This window comes from Oncorhynchus clarkii, chromosome 27, assembly GCF_045791955.1.
Source record: "Oncorhynchus clarkii lewisi isolate Uvic-CL-2024 chromosome 27, UVic_Ocla_1.0, whole genome shotgun sequence".
NCBI lineage: Eukaryota > Metazoa > Chordata > Actinopteri > Salmoniformes > Salmonidae > Oncorhynchus > Oncorhynchus clarkii.
In genome coordinates this window covers 46,756,876-46,772,845 of record NC_092173.1, presented here as the reverse complement: position 1 = coordinate 46,772,845, position 15,970 = coordinate 46,756,876, and the positions used below count along the sequence as shown (strand labels likewise).

Sequence of the window (15,970 nt, the reverse complement as noted above, 5' to 3'; positions counted from 1 at the left end):
CAACACCACAGGGGATACATCCAGCTAGTTACATCCAGCTAGACAACACCACAGGGGACACATCCAGCTAGACAACACCACTGGGGACACATCCAGCTAGTTACATCCAGCTAGACAACACCACAGGGGATACATCCAGCTAGTTACATCCAGCTAGTTACATCCAGCTAGACAACACCACAGGGGATACATCCAGCTAGTTACATCCAGCTAGTTACATCCAGCTAGTTACATCCAGCTAGTTACATCCAGCTAGACAACACCACAGGGGATACATCCAGCTAGTTACATCCAGCTAGACAACACCACGGGGGATACATCCAGCTAGTTACATCCAGCTAGACAACACCATGGGGGATACATCCAGCTAGTTACATCCAGCTAGTTACATCCAGCTAGTTACATCCAGCTAGTTACATCCAGCTAGACAACACCACGGGGGATACATCCAGCTAGTTAAATCCAGCTAGTTACATCCAGCTAGACAACAACATGTCTTTGACAAGATCCTCACTTTATTTTCTCTGACTGCAAACAAAACATTCATGTGTTCCATATGACACCCTATTCCCTACATAGCGCACTACTTTTGAGGACAGCCCTAAGGGTCCTGGTAACAAACAAAAAAGTGTGTTCTACATATACATCTATATGGGGAATAGTGTTCCATTTGGGAGGCAGCCCATGTGTGAGGAGGTTTAGAGACAGAGTGAGGCCAATCGGACAAGGACAGAAGACCCAAACGTATTACTGAAATCAGCTGTGATTGCTGCTGTAGAGAAGTAGAGCTGAAGCCCACTTCTGGTGATGGGGATAATTGGTGCTTTCATGTTAAGCAGCAACAATTTTTTTGGACATAACCACATACACACACGATTAAAAATAATCACTAGTGTTTATTTCTGACAGGAACCTCAGCAGTTACGTCAGTCGGATGCAAATTTGGAAGGATTATCTTGAACTGAAAAACTAGCGTAAAACTTTAATTAAAAGCAATCTCAAATAGCCAGCCGCCTACCTGTTTCAAATAAACACCAGGTCTAAGTAATTGTTTACGAGGTTACCATGAATTACAATGAATTATTTAAGAGGTTTAACGTTTGATGTATTATATGAAATAATTCAGTAATGACTCAAAATAATTATGGCAATCATCTGTTTTTATCGTTAGTAAAAAGAAAACTGCTAGCCATTGGCTGCTAACAGCTGAGAACTGCTAGCTAACTGGAAAGCACAAAAACAGCTTCAGGAGTACAGACCCCCAGAAAACAGTCTTGAACATGATTTAGAAAGAAACACACCTGTCTATATAAAGGTCCTGCAGTTGACAGTGCATGTCAGAGCATAAACTATATAAGTCCAAGGAACTGTTTGTAGATCTCTGAGATATAATTGTGATGAGGCATATATCTGGGAGACAACTATTTCTAGAGTGTTGAAAGTTTCCAAGAGCACAGTGGTTTCCATCATTGGAAAACTAAAACAATATGGAACTACCCAGACTCTAGAGCAAGGAGGACCTTGGTCAGGGAGGTGACCAAGAACCCAATGACTACTCTGACAGAACTACATAGATCCTTGGCTGCGATGGGAGGACCTGTCAGAAGGACAACAATCTCTTCAGCACCTCATCAATATGGGCTTTATGGCAGAGTGGACAGACGGAATCCACTCCTGAGAAAAAGGCACGCCTGGAGTTTAGAAAATAAGGCACATGAAAGACTCTAAGACGGCAAAAGATTATGTGGTCTGATGAGACAAAAATGTAACTCACTATGCTTCGAGAAAACCAGGCACAGCTTATCATCTGTCTAACACCATCCCTACCGTGAAGCTTGGTGGTGGCAGCATCAAGCTATGGGGAGGCTTTTCAGCAGCAGGGACTGGGATACTAGTGAGGATCGAGGAAACAATGAATGATGCCAAATAGAGGCAAATCCTTGATGTGAATCTGCTTCTGAGTGCAAACGACCTTATACTGGGGACGAGGTTTCAGCGCAACGCTGGAATGGCCTTCAGAACAAGAATGTGAAAGTCCTTGAGTGGCCCAGCCAAAGCAAAGACTTGAATCCAATTTAAAATCTGTGCAAAGACTTGAAGATTGCTGTTCACATCTCCCCATCTAACTTAATAGAGCTTGAGAAAACCTGCAAGGTAGAATGGGAGAAAATCCCCAAATCCAGATCTGGAAAGCTGATCCAGACATACTGAATATGACTCAAAGCTGATCCAGACATACTGAAGACGACTCAAAGCTGATCCAGACATACTGAAGACGACTCAAAGCTGATCCAGACATACTGAAGACGACTCAAAGCTGATCCAGACATACTGAAGATGACTCAAAGCTGATCCAGACATACTGAAGACGACTCAAAGCCTTTACAGACATACTGAAGACGACTCAAAGCTGATCCAGACATACTGAAGACGACTCAAAGCCTTTACAGACATACTGAAGATGACTCAAAGCCTTTACAGACATACTGAAGACGACTCAAAGCCTTTACAGACATACTGAAGACGACTCAAAGCTGATCCAGACATACTGAAGACAACTCAAAGCCTTTACAGACATACTGAAGATGACTCAAAGCCTTTACAGACATACTGAAGACGACTCAAAGCCTTTACAGACATACTGAAGACGACTCAAAGCTGAACCAGACATACTGAAGACGACTCAAAGCTGATCCAGACATACGGAAGACGACTCAAAGCCTTTACAGACATACTGAATATGACTCAAAGCCTTTACAGACATACTGAAGATGACTCAAAGCCTTTACAGACATACTGAAGATGACTCAAAGCCGATCCAGACATACTGAAGACGACTCAAAGCCGATACAGACATACTGAAGACGACTCAAAGCTGATCCAGACATACTGAAGACGACTCAAAGCCTTTACAGACATACTGAAGACGACTCAAAGCTGACCCAGACATACTGAAGACGACTCAAAGCTGACCCAGACATACTGAAGACGACTCAAAGCTGATCCAGACATACTGAAGAGGACTCAAAGCCTTTACAGACATACTGAATATGACTCAAAGCTGTTACAGACATACTGAAGACGACTCAAAGCCTTTACAGACATACTGAAGAGGACTCAAAGCCTTTACAGACATACTGAAGACGACTCAAACCTGAACCAGACATACTGAAGACGACTCAAAGCCTTTACAGACATACTGAAGACGACTCAAAGCTGATCCAGACATACTGAAGACGACTCAAAGCTGATCCAGACACACTGAAGACGACTCAAAGCCTTTACAGACATACTGAAGACGACTCAAAGCTGATCCAGACATACTGAAGACGACTCAAAGCTGATCCAGACACACTGAAGACGACTCAAAGCCTTTACAGACATAGACGACTCAAAGCTGTAATCACCACCATAGGTTATTCTACAAAGTATTGGGTGTGAATAGTTAGGTAAATTAGATATTTCTGTATCTCATTTTTAATAAATTAGCAAAAATATATAAAACTGTGTGTGAATTCAGCGGTAACACACAACATGTGTATTAAGTCACAGGGTATGAAGACTTTCTGAAGAATGAAGCTGTATTGAGGTCTGGGCCGGTCCGGTCCAGTACTTATTAGATATACTGAGTTTACAAAATATTAAGAACACCTGCTCTTCCCTTGACATAGACTGACCAGGTGAATCCAGGTGAAAGCTACGATCCCTTATTGATGTCAGTTGTTAAACACACTTCAATCAGTGTAGATGAAGGGGAGGAGACTGGTTAATGAAGGATTTTTAAACCTTGAGACAATTGAGACTTGGATTGCAAGACAAGCGCACCGGTTTGAATGTGTCAAGAACTGCAACGCTGCGCTGTTCTGACGGCAAAAGGTGGGGATGTGAACTCGATAGTCGGAACGTGTTCCCAATAGTTGGAATACTCCGTGTGTATTAGATTGAGATATTAAGATATATTTCTTTAGCCACTGACCTGTGGAGCAGTCCTGTCCGGTCCAGTTGGGGTCACAGCTGCAGGTTCCTGTGTCTGTCAGGAAGGCTCCGTGTCCGGAACACTGGTCCATGCAGGACGCCCTGGTGCTCTCACACCCCGACCCGCCCCAGCCCACGAAACAGTGGCACTCTCCACGCACACAAACCCCACGCCCAGAACAGGTAGGGTCCAGGCAGTCCACTGGAAGAGAGAGAAAAAGAGATATACAGAGACAGAGAGACAGAGAGAAAGAGAGAGAAATAGAGAGGGAGAGAGAGAGAGAGAGAGAGAGAGAGAGAGAGAGAGAGAGAGAGAGAGAGAGAGGGATAATTAGATACACAGGCAACACAGAGACAGAGTCACATAGAGCAGGAAGACAGTCACAGAGAGCAGGAAGACAGAGTCACATAGAAACATAGTCAGTCAATGACAGAGTTACACAGAGATAGTCAGACACAAAGTCACATAGACAGAGTTAGGCAGGTATGCAGTAAACACAGTCCCTGATAGACAGAGTTAGGCAGGTACACAGTCAACACAGTCCCTGATAGACAGAGTTAGGCAGGTACACAGTCAACACAGTCCCTGATAGACATAGTTAGGCAGAAACACAGTCAACACAGTCAAAACAGTCCCTGATAGACAGAGTTAGGCAGGTACACAGTCAACACAGTTCCTGATAGACAGAGTTAGGCAGGTACACAGTCAACACAGTTCCTGATAGACAGTTAGGCAGGTACACAGTCAACACAGTCCCAGAGGATATAGACAGTCCCTCCAGGCTCCTGCTGTTTCCAGTGCCCCCCCCCCCCCGGGCCTCCAGCCCCCCCACTGGGCCGTCCTGGCATCTCTATCAGACAGCCAGGGACAAGGGGAGGATGATCACTACACGGGGGAACAATAACCGTCCACAGTGGGGACTGGGATTCAGGGCTCTAGCCTCAACAGGCTCGACTAGCTCTCTCTGAGCCCTGGGAGGAACAGAAAGGGGATTTACAAAACAGGCAAATGACAAAGCTTCCTTCACAGCAAAACTCAAAAAACAGAAGAGGAGGCGAGGAAGGACAGAAAAAAGGAGAGATCTAGTAGAGAACAGAGGAGAGAGGAGAAGAGTAGAGGACAGATATAAGGAGAGGAGAGGACACAGAGAGAAGAGGAGAGGAGAGGAGAGGAGAGGAGAGGAGAGGAGAGGAGAGGAGAGGAGAGGAGAGGAGTAGAGGACATACAGAAGGAGAGGAGAGGACACAGAGAGAAGAGGAGAGGAGAGGAGAGGAGAGGAGAGGAGAGGAGAGGAGTAGAGGACATACAGAAGGAGAGGAGAGGACACAGAGAGAAGAGGAGAGGAGAGGAGAAGAGATGAGTAGAGGACAGACAGAAGGAGAGGAGAGGACACAGAGAGAAGAGGAGAGGAGTAGAGAGGAGTAGAGGACATATGGAAGGAGAGGAGAGGACACAGAGAGAAGAGGAGAAGAGAGGAGTACAGGACAGACAGAAGGAGAGGAGAGGACACAGAGAGAAGAGGAGTAGAGGACAGACAGAAGGAGAGGAGAGGACACAGAGAGAAGAGGAATAGAGAGGAGTAGAGGACAGATGGAAGGAGAGGAGAGGACACAGAGAGGAGAGGAGAAGAGAGGAGTAGAGGACAGACAGAAGGAGAGGAGAGGACACAGACAGAAGAGGAGAGGATTAGAGAGGAGCAGAGGACAGACAGAAGGAGAGGACACAGAGAGAAGAGGAGAAGAGAGGAGTAGAGGACAGACAGAAGGAGAGGAGAGGACACAGATAGAAGAGGAGAGGAGTAGAGGAGAGATGGAAGGAGAGGAGAGGACACAGACAGAAGAGGAGAGTAGAGGACAGATGGAAGGAGAGGAGAGGACACAGAGAGAAGAGGAGAAGAGAGGAGTAGAATGATATGATGGAAGGAGAGGAGAGGGGAATGTAAAAGCATGCTGGAGGGTTGGCCACAGGGCTCTGGTCAAAAGTATTCCACTATAAAGGCAATAGGGTGCCATCATCTGTGGGAAGTCCATCATCAGCTGTGGAAAGTGACATCATCAGCTGAGGGAAGTGACATCATCAGCTGTTTGGAAGTGACATCATCAGCTGAGGGAAGTGACATCATCAGCTGTGGGAAGTGACATCATCAGCTGAGGGAAGTGACACATCAGCTGTGGGAAGTGACATCATCAGCTGATGGAAGTGACACATTAGCTGAGGGAAGAGACATCATCAGCTGAGGGAAGTGACATCATCAGCTGAGGGAAGTGACATCATCAGCTGATGGAAGTGACACATCAGCTGTGGGAAGTGACATCATCAGCTGAGGGAAGTGACATCATCAGCTGAGGGAAGTGACATCATCAGCTGAGGGAAGTGACACATCAGCTGTGGGAAGTGACATCATCAGCTGAGGGAAGAGACATCAGCTGAGGGAAGTGACATCATCAGCTGAAGGAAGTGACACATTAGCTGAGGGAAGTGACATCATCCGCTGAGGGAAGTGACATCATCAGCTCAGGGAAGTGACATCATCAGCTGAGAGAAGTGCCTGCGCGTGCGACAGCAGTAATTATAAGGATGATATAAGGATTATAAGGACTATTCAATCAGGTTTACAGCTTGTTGAGAAGATGTACAATACCTGTCCTGATTATATATACAATATCTGTCCTGATTATATATACAATACCTGTCCTGATTACATATACAATACCTGTCCTGATTATTATATATACAATACCTGTCCTGATTATATATACAATATCTGTCCTGATTATATATACAATACCTGTCCTGATTACATATACAATACCTGTCCTGATTATTATATATACAATACCTGTCCTGATTATATATACAATATCTGTCCTGATTATATATACAATATCTGTCCTGATTATATATACAATACCTGTCCTGATTACATATACAATACCTGTCCTGATTATTCTATATACAATACCCGTCCTGATTATATATACAATACCTGTCCTGATTATATATGCAATACCTGTCCTGATTGGAGGTCGACCGATTAGTCAGAATGGCCGATTAATTAGAGCAGATTTCAAGTTTCCATAACAATCGGTAATCTGCATTTTTGGACACGAATCATGGCCGATTACATTGCACTCCACGAGGAGACTGCATGGCAGGCTGACTACCTGTTATGTGAGTGCAGCAAGGAGCCAAGGTAAGGTGCTAGCTAGCATTAAATGTATCTTATAAAAAACGATCAATCTTAACATAATCACTAGTTAACTACACATGGTTGATGATATTACTAGTTTATCTAGCTTGTCCTACGTTGCATATAATCGATGCGGTGCCTGTTAATTTATCATTGAATCATAGCCTACTTCTCCAAACGGGTGATTTAACAAGCGCATTCGCGACAAAAGCACCGTCATGGCAGCAATGTACCTAACCATAAACATCAACGCCTTTCTTAAAATCAATATACAACTATATATTTTTAAACCTGCATATTTAGTTAATATTTCCTGCTAACATTAATTTATTTTAACTAGGGAAATTGTGTCACTTCTCTTGGGTTCTGTGCAACAGAGTCAGGGTATATGCAGCAGTTTGGGCCACCTGGCTCGTTGCGAACTGGGTGAAGTCCATTTATTCCTAACAAAGGCCGTAATTAATGTGCCAGAATTGTACGTAATTATGACATAACATTGAAGGTTGTCCAATGTAACAGGAATATTTAGACTGATGGATGCCACCCGTTAGATAAAATACAGAACGGTTCCGTATTTAACTGAAATAATAAACGTCTTGTTTTCGAGATGATAGTTTCCGTATTCGACCAAATTAATGACCTAAGGCTCATATTTCTGTGTGTTATTATATTATAATTAAGTCTATGATTTGATAGAGCAGTCTGACTGAGCGGTGGTAGGCAGCAGCAGGCTCGTAAGCATTCATTCAAACAGCACTTTACTGTGTTTGCCAGCAGCTCTTCGCTGTGCTTCAAGCATTGAGCTGTTTATGACTTCAAGCCCATCAACTCCTGAGATTAGGCTGATGTAACCGATGTGAAATGGCTAGCTAGTTAGCGGGGTGTGCACTAATAGCGTTTCAATCGGTGACGTCACTCGCTCTGAGACCTTGAAGTAGTTGTTCCCCTTGCTCTGCAAGGGCAGCGGCTTTTGTGGAGCGATGGGTAACGATGCTTCGAGGGTGGCTGTTGTCGATGTGTTCCTGGTTCGAGCCCAGGTAGGGGCGAGGAGAGGGACCCAAGCTATACTGTTATACTGGCAATACTAAAGTGCCTATAAGAACATCCAATAGTCAAAGGTATATGAAATACAAATGGTATAGAGAGAAATAGTTCTATAAATACTATATTAACTACAACCTAAAACGTCTTACCTGGGAATATTGAAGACTCATGTTAAAAGGAACCACCAGCTTTCATATGTTCTCTTGTTCTGAGCAAGGAACTGAAACGTTAGCTTTCTTACATGGCACATATTGCACTTTTACTTTCTTCTCCAACACTTTGTTTTTGCATTATTTAAACCAAATTGAACATAGATAGATTTTATTGATGTATTATATTAAGTTAAAATAAAAGTGTTAATTCAGTATTGTTGTAATTGTCATTATTACAAATAAATAAATACATTTTACAAAATCGTCCGATTAATCGGTATCAGCTTTTTTTTGGTCCTCCAATAATCGGTATCGGAGTTGAAAAATCATAATCGGTCGACCTCTAATTGAGACACACGTCCTGATTATATATATATACATTGACTTCTGACTTTTTCCACATTTTGTTACGTTCAAGCCTTATTTAAAATGGATTAAATAAATACAAATCCTCATCAATCTACACACAATACCCCATAACGACGAAGCGAAAATAGGTTTTCAGGATGTTTGTAAATGTATTAAAAATAAAAAACAGAAATACCTTATTTAAATAAGCATTCAGACCATTTGCTATGAGACTTGAAATTGAGCTCAGGTGCATCCTGTTTCCATTGATCATCCTTGAGATGTTTCTACAAGTTGATTGGAGTCCACCTGTGGTAAATTCAATATGATTGGACATAATTTGGAAAGGCACACACCTGTCTATATAAGGTCCCACAGTTGACAGTGCATGTCAGAGCAAAAACCAAGCCTTGAGGTCAAAGGAATTGTCCGTAGAGCTCCGAGACGGGATTGTGTGGAGGCACAGATCTGGGGAAGGGTACCAAAACATTTATACAGCATTGAAGGTCCCCAAGAACACAGTGGCCTCCATCATTCTTAAATGGAAGAACCTTCCAGAAGGACAACCATCTCTGCAGCTCTCCACCAATCAGGTATTTTTGGTAGTGGCCAGAAGGAAGCCAATCTTCAGTAAAATGTACATGAAAGCCCACTTGGAGTTTGCCAAAAGGCACCTAAAGACTCTCAGACCATGAGAAACACGATTCTCTGGTCTGACAAAACCAAGGTTGAACTCTTTGGCCTGAATGCCAAGTGTCTGGTGGCAGCATCACGCTGTGGGGATGTTTTTCCAGTGGTAGGGACTGGGAGACTAGGCAGAATCGAGGAAACAATGAACGGAGCAAAGTACAGAGAGATCATTGATAAAAACCTGCTCCAGAGCGCACAGGACCTCAGACTGGGTGAAGGTTCACCTTCTAACAGGACAATGACCCTAAGCACACAGCGAAGGCAACGCAGGAGTCCTTTGGGACAAGTCTCTGAAAATCCAGGCAGAGCCCGGACTTGAACATGATCGAACATCTCTGGAGAGACCTGAAAATAGCTGTGCAGCAACGCTTCCCATCCAACCTGACAGAGCTTGAGAGGATCTGCAGAGAAGAATGGGAGAAACTCCCAGATACAGGTGCCAAGCTTGTAGCGTCAAACCCAAAAGTCAAGGGGCTTCTATAATTAAAAAAATATATAAAACCTGTTTTCACTTTTTATTATGGGGTATTGTGTGTAGATTGATGAGGAAAAACATTTATTTAATCAATTATATAATAAGCCTGTAGTAAGAAAAGATAAATGACAGTCCATCACTACTTTAAGGCGTCAAGGTCAGTCAATCAAGACCTTTTTTTTACGTTTCTTCAAGTGCAGTCGCAAAAACAGTCAAGCGCTATGATGAAACTGGCTCTCATGAGGACTGACACAGGAAAGGAAGACCCAGAGTTACCTCTGCTGCAAAGGATAAGTTCATTAGAGTTAACTGGCTCTCATGAGGACTGCCACAGGAAAGGAAGACCCAGAGTTACCTCTGCTGCAAAGGATAAGTTCATTAGAGTTAACTGGCTCTCATGAGGACTGACACAGGAAAGGAAGACCCAGAGTTACCTCTGCTGCAGAGCATAAGTTCATTAGAGTTACCAGCCTCAGAAATTGCAGCCCAAATAAATGCTTCACAGAGTTCAAGTAACAGACACATCTCAACATCAACTGTTCAGATGAGACTGTGTGAATCAGACCTTCATGGTCGAATTGCTGCAAAGAAACCACTACTAAAGAACACCAACAAGAAGAAGAGACTTGCTTGGGCCAAGAAACACGAGCATTGGACATTAGACCGGATGGAAATCTGTCCTTTGGTCTGGAGTCCAAATTTGAGATTTTTTTGGTTCCAACCGCCGTGTCTTTGTGAGATGCAGAGTAGGTGAACAGATGATCTCCGCATGTGTGGTTCTCACCGTGAAGCATGGAGGAGGAGGTGTGATGGTGCTTTGCTGGTGACACTGTCAGTAGTGATTTATTTAGAATCGAAGGCTCACTTAACCAGCACGACTACCACAGCATTCTGCAGTGATACACCATCCCATCTGGTTTACACTTAGTGGGACAATCATTTGTTTTTTAACAGGACAATGACCCAACACACCTCCAGGCTGTGTAAGGGCTATTTGACCAAGAAGGAGAGTGATGGAGTGCTGCATCAGATGACCTGGTCTCCACAATCACCCGACCTCAACCCAATTGAGATTGTTTGAGATGAGTTGGACCGCATAGTGAAAGAAAAACAGCCAACAAGTGCTCAACATATGTGGGAATTCCTTCAAGACTGTTGGAAAAGCATTCCAGGTGAAGCTGGTTGAGAGAATGGTAAAACTGTGCAGAGCTGTCATAAAGGTATAAAGGGTGGTTACTTTGAAGAATCTAAAATCTAAAATAGATTTGGATTTGTTTAACAATTTAATGCAATGTTTTTAATGTTAATTCATAGTTTTGATGTCTTTACTATTATTCTACAATGTTGAAAATAGTACAAAAGAAGAAAAGAGAAACCCCTTGAATGAGTAGGTGTCTCCAAACTAAGCTAGATGGTTGTCACTACAGCCCCTGGTTTGATCCCAGGCTGTATCACAACTGGCCGTGATCGGGAGTCCCATAGGACGTCACACAATTGGCCCAGCGTCGTCTGGGGGTTCGGCTTTACTTGGCTCATCGTGCTCTAGCGACTACTTGTGGCGGGCGCTTGAAGGCCTCGGTCGTCAGTTGAACGGTGTTTCCTCTGACACATTGGTGCTTCCAGGTTAAGCGGGCGGGGGTTAAAGAAGAGCGGTTTGGCGGGTCATGTTTCAGAGGACGCACGACTCGACCTTCGTCTCCCGAGCCCGTTGGGGAGTTGCAGCGATGAGATGAGACAAGATCGAAATTAGGGAGAAAAATGGGGTAGTGGTCTGGACTTAGGAGCTGGAGTAGCATCTGGCTAGTGGGGGCACCAAGACAACGTTACGTCATCTCCCCTTTATCATTACATAAAAGGCTCTAAAGATCCGTTAGAATGAGACAGAAAAGATCCCAGGACTCTCCAGATATGTGTCCCAAATGACACCCTATTCCCTATGTAGTGGCCTACTTTTCACCAGAGCCCTATGCAGGCTTCTGTACTATATAGTACGGTAGCTCATTAAATAGAGAATAGGGTGTCATTTGGGTCTCAACCCAGGTCTCTCTCTCTCTCGGTAGGCAGATGGTTTGGGGGCGCCAGGCTCAGAGAGGCAGAGAGATCAGAGGCTGTGTCCAACTGACATCACTGTCTCTCCTGGTAATTAATCATACTGGATGAAGGTCGTAGGAGAAGAAGGGTAGAGGTGCTTGTGGGTCTCTGCTGCGCCATACAGCTAATGGTTCCCAAACCCTGATAGAATAGGGGTGTGCAGGGGCTAGGGGATGTCAGGAAGCACCATCTATCAAACTCACAGGGGCCATTACTCATCAGGAAATGAGAGGTTTCAACAGACTGACAAACACAATGGCTACTTCAATCTCATCCTTTGTTTTCTCTCCTCTTTTCTCTTCCCTTACTCCTTCTCTCTCGTCATCCTCAGATAGCAGCAGCTATTAATGGATCACAGAGATCCCTCCTCGTCATCCTCAGTTAGCAGCAGCTGTTAATGGATTACAGAGATCCCTCCTCGTCATCCTCAGATAGCAGCAGCTGTTAATGGATCACAGAGATCCCTCCTCGTCATCCTCAGATAGCAGCAGCTGTTAATGGATTACAGAGATCCCTCCTCGTCATCCTCAGATAGCAGCAGCTGTTAATGGATCACAGAGATCCCTCCTCGTCATCCTCAGATAGCAGCAGCTGTTAATGGATCACAGAGATCCCTCCTCGTCATCCTCAGATAGCAGCAGCTGTTAATGGATTACAGAGATCCCTCCTCGTCATCCTCAGATAGCAGCAGCTGTTAATGGATCACAGAGATCCCTCCTCGTCATCCTCAGATAGCAGCAGCTGTTAATGGATCACAGAGATCCCTCCTCGTCATCCTCAGATAGCAGCAGCTGTTAATGGATCACAGAGATCCCTCCTCGTCATCCTCAGATAGCAGCAGCTATTAATGGATTAAAGTCACACTTTCCCTCTTTGCAAATTCAACTCATTGGATTTTCAGATGACAAAGGGGATTGTTTTGTGTGGATGATAGAAAGCTCTGGACCCTTTGTACATAATGAATAGGGAATAGAGGAGGACAGAGAGAGATAAAATTGCAGTTCAAATTTGCAAAAAAACACAACAGATTTCTTTCAACAGCTTAAACCTCACCCTACTAAAATCTGAAGTCAAAATGTCTACTGCTGATGATCTGGTGCTTCTGTCCCCGACCAAGGAGGGCCTACAGCAGCACCTAGATCTTCTGCACAGATTCTGTCAGACCTGGGCCCTGACAGTAAATCTCAGTAAGACCAAAATAATGGTGTTCCAGAAAAGTATAGTTTTCCTAGAGCACACAAAAAACTATACATACCTCGGCCTAAACATCAACACCACAGATAACTTCCACAAAGCTGTGAACGATCTGAGAGACATATAATTAGACATAACAATTGTTTTTACATTGGATAAATGCAGAGACTCAGAGCTAGAAAATTGTATATCATACAGTACAGTTGAGGAACAATGGGAAAGTAATTCTGCTTTGAGAGTTGATGAACTTGTAACCTTACTTTTGAGATAATGGCCCTTGAATGTTTTGGTACACCTACTGGAGAGCTCTTCTTTGTCTACAGCCCTATTCAGCATTGTTCACAACCTCTTAAGCTTTAGCCCCGCCCACAATCTCAGAGCGTTGTCTCTTTAAGGGTTGACCAGAGCTTTCTGTCCTAATAACAGCAGTCAAGTACCCAAGCTAACTGGCTAACTGGCTAACGTTTGCTAGCTTGCTAGCTACTTCTTGACACAAATGAGAGAACACCTCACTCTGAACATTGTACTCTCCCTAGCTGAGCTGGTGACTGTAACTGTGCTGCTGGCAACAATTTAATTACGCTTTTTTGCCAACGTTTACTGACACCGGCCACATTCAACAAGTGTTGAGCGTTTGTAAATGTGTCAGTTATTCTGAGCTTTGGCACACTCAGACGAGAGTCTGCAGCTGACCAACCAGGTGCAATGTTTGCTAGCTAACATTGGGCTATAACTAGCAAAGCAATGTAGTCAGGGATATACAGTGACATGTTAATCTTTACCCTCTACAGGGATAGCTCTACCCTCTACAGGGATAGCTCTACCCTCTACATGGATAGCTTTACCCTCTACGGGGATAGCTCTACCCTCTACAGGGATAGCTTTACCCTCTACAGGGATATATTTACCCTCTACAGGGATATCTTTACCCTCTACAGGGATATATTTACCCTCTACAGGGATAGCTCTACCCTCTACAGGGATAGCTTTACCCTCTACAGGGATAGCTCTACCCTCTACAGGGATAGCTTTACCCTCTACAGGGATAGCTCTACCCTCTACAGGGATAGCTCTACCCTCTACAGGGATAGCTTTACCCTCTACAGGGAAAACTCTACCCTCTACAGGGATAGCTCTACCCTCTACAGGGATATATTTACCCTCTACAGGGATAGCTTTACCCTCTACAGGGATAGCTTTACCCTCTACAGGGATAGCTTTACCCTCTACAGGGATAGCTCTACCCTCTACAGGGATAGCTTTTCCCTCAGGGTCTGTAGTTCCTTAGACCGCTGTGCAACTCGGGAGCCCATTCATTCATTCATTCATCTGTTCATTCATTCATTAATCCATTCATTCATTCATTCATTCATCTGTTCATTCATTCATTAATCCATTCATTAATCAATTCATTCATTCATCTGTTCATTCATTCATTAATCCATGAATTACTTCATTCATTCATTAATCTGTTCATTCATGAATTACTCCATTCATTCAATCACCTTCTTCACAGTTCTCTCCCTTGTATGCAGGGTTACAGATGCATGTCCCCACGATGCAGGTCCCATGGCCAGAGCAGGTGACGTCTATGCACTGGTTGGTCGGAACATCACACTCCCCGCCCTTCCAGCCACTGTGACACATGCATCGTCCTTTGAGGTATTGGCCGTTCCCACTGCACAGCACCGGACAGGACGCTTCGAAGAGGGACAGATGGGCACACAGACAGATAGACAGTCAGATAGCACCACGGTTTGAATGGACTCCACCAACCATAGCTTCAAAGAATAATGTGTGTGCTGGAGGCTCTTGCAAAGAAAATGATGAATAGTTTGGCTTCCTAGCTAACGTTGTGTCAACGCTAACAGGGGAGTGATGCCAGCTCCAAAACGATGTACAAACTACAGTAAATATATGTTATGTACTAACTGCAGTAAATATATGTTACAAACTAACTACAGTAAATATATGTTATGTACTAACTACAGTAAATATATGTTATGTACTAACTACAGTAAATATATGTTATGTACTAACTACAGTAAATATATGTTACAAAGTAACTACAGTAAATATATGTTATGTACTAACTACAGTAAATATATGTTATGTACTAACTACAGTAAATATATGTTACGTACTAGCTACAGTAAATATATGTTACAAACTAACTACAGTAAATATATGTTATGTACTAACTACAGTAAATATATGTTATGTAATAACTACAGTAAATATATGTTATGTACTAACTACAGTAAATATATGTAATGTACTAACTACAGTAAATATATGTTACAAACTAACTACAGTAAATATATGTTATGTACTAACTACAGTAAATATATGTAATGTACTAACTACAGTAAATATATGTTACAAACTAACTACAGTAAATATATGTTACAAACTAACTACAGTAAATATATGTTATGTACTAACTACAGTAATAAGCGACTCAGAGTAAAAACAAAGCAGCATTACTCATCCAAATTGGAGCAGGTATCTAGATGTGTTATGACTCTCTGTGATCCGACTGCTCAGATAAATGAGACCATTAAGCTAATGATCAGTAAGGAGAGCAGAGTTGTGTCCCAAACGGCACCCTACTTACTCCCTTATATAATGCACTATTTACGACCAGGGTCCATAGTGCACAATATAGGGAATAGGGTGCCATTTCTAGCAATGATCATCATCACTTTCATAACAGATGGCTTAGTGACTGAGGATTTGGCCAAAATAACAAAACTTTTTTTTGGTAATGTTTTCAAAGAGATATTCTGGCATGGACTCCAAGTGCATGT

At 43.3% G+C, this 15,970-nt stretch overlaps 1 protein-coding gene across 1 annotated transcript in view; it reads right to left on the bottom strand.

The window, feature by feature from the left end:
* Nucleotides 1-15,970, bottom strand: part of LOC139385837 (teneurin transmembrane protein 4) — a 523,395-nt gene that overhangs the window by 298,859 nt on the left and 208,566 nt on the right. The window contains exons 12-13 of the mRNA XM_071131087.1: nucleotides 14,666-14,860; nucleotides 3,977-4,177 (exon numbers count right to left, since the gene is read on the bottom strand). Of these exons, the coding sequence (XP_070987188.1) occupies nucleotides 3,977-4,177; nucleotides 14,666-14,860 (396 nt within the window). The remainder of the gene's footprint in view (nucleotides 1-3,976; nucleotides 4,178-14,665; nucleotides 14,861-15,970) is intronic.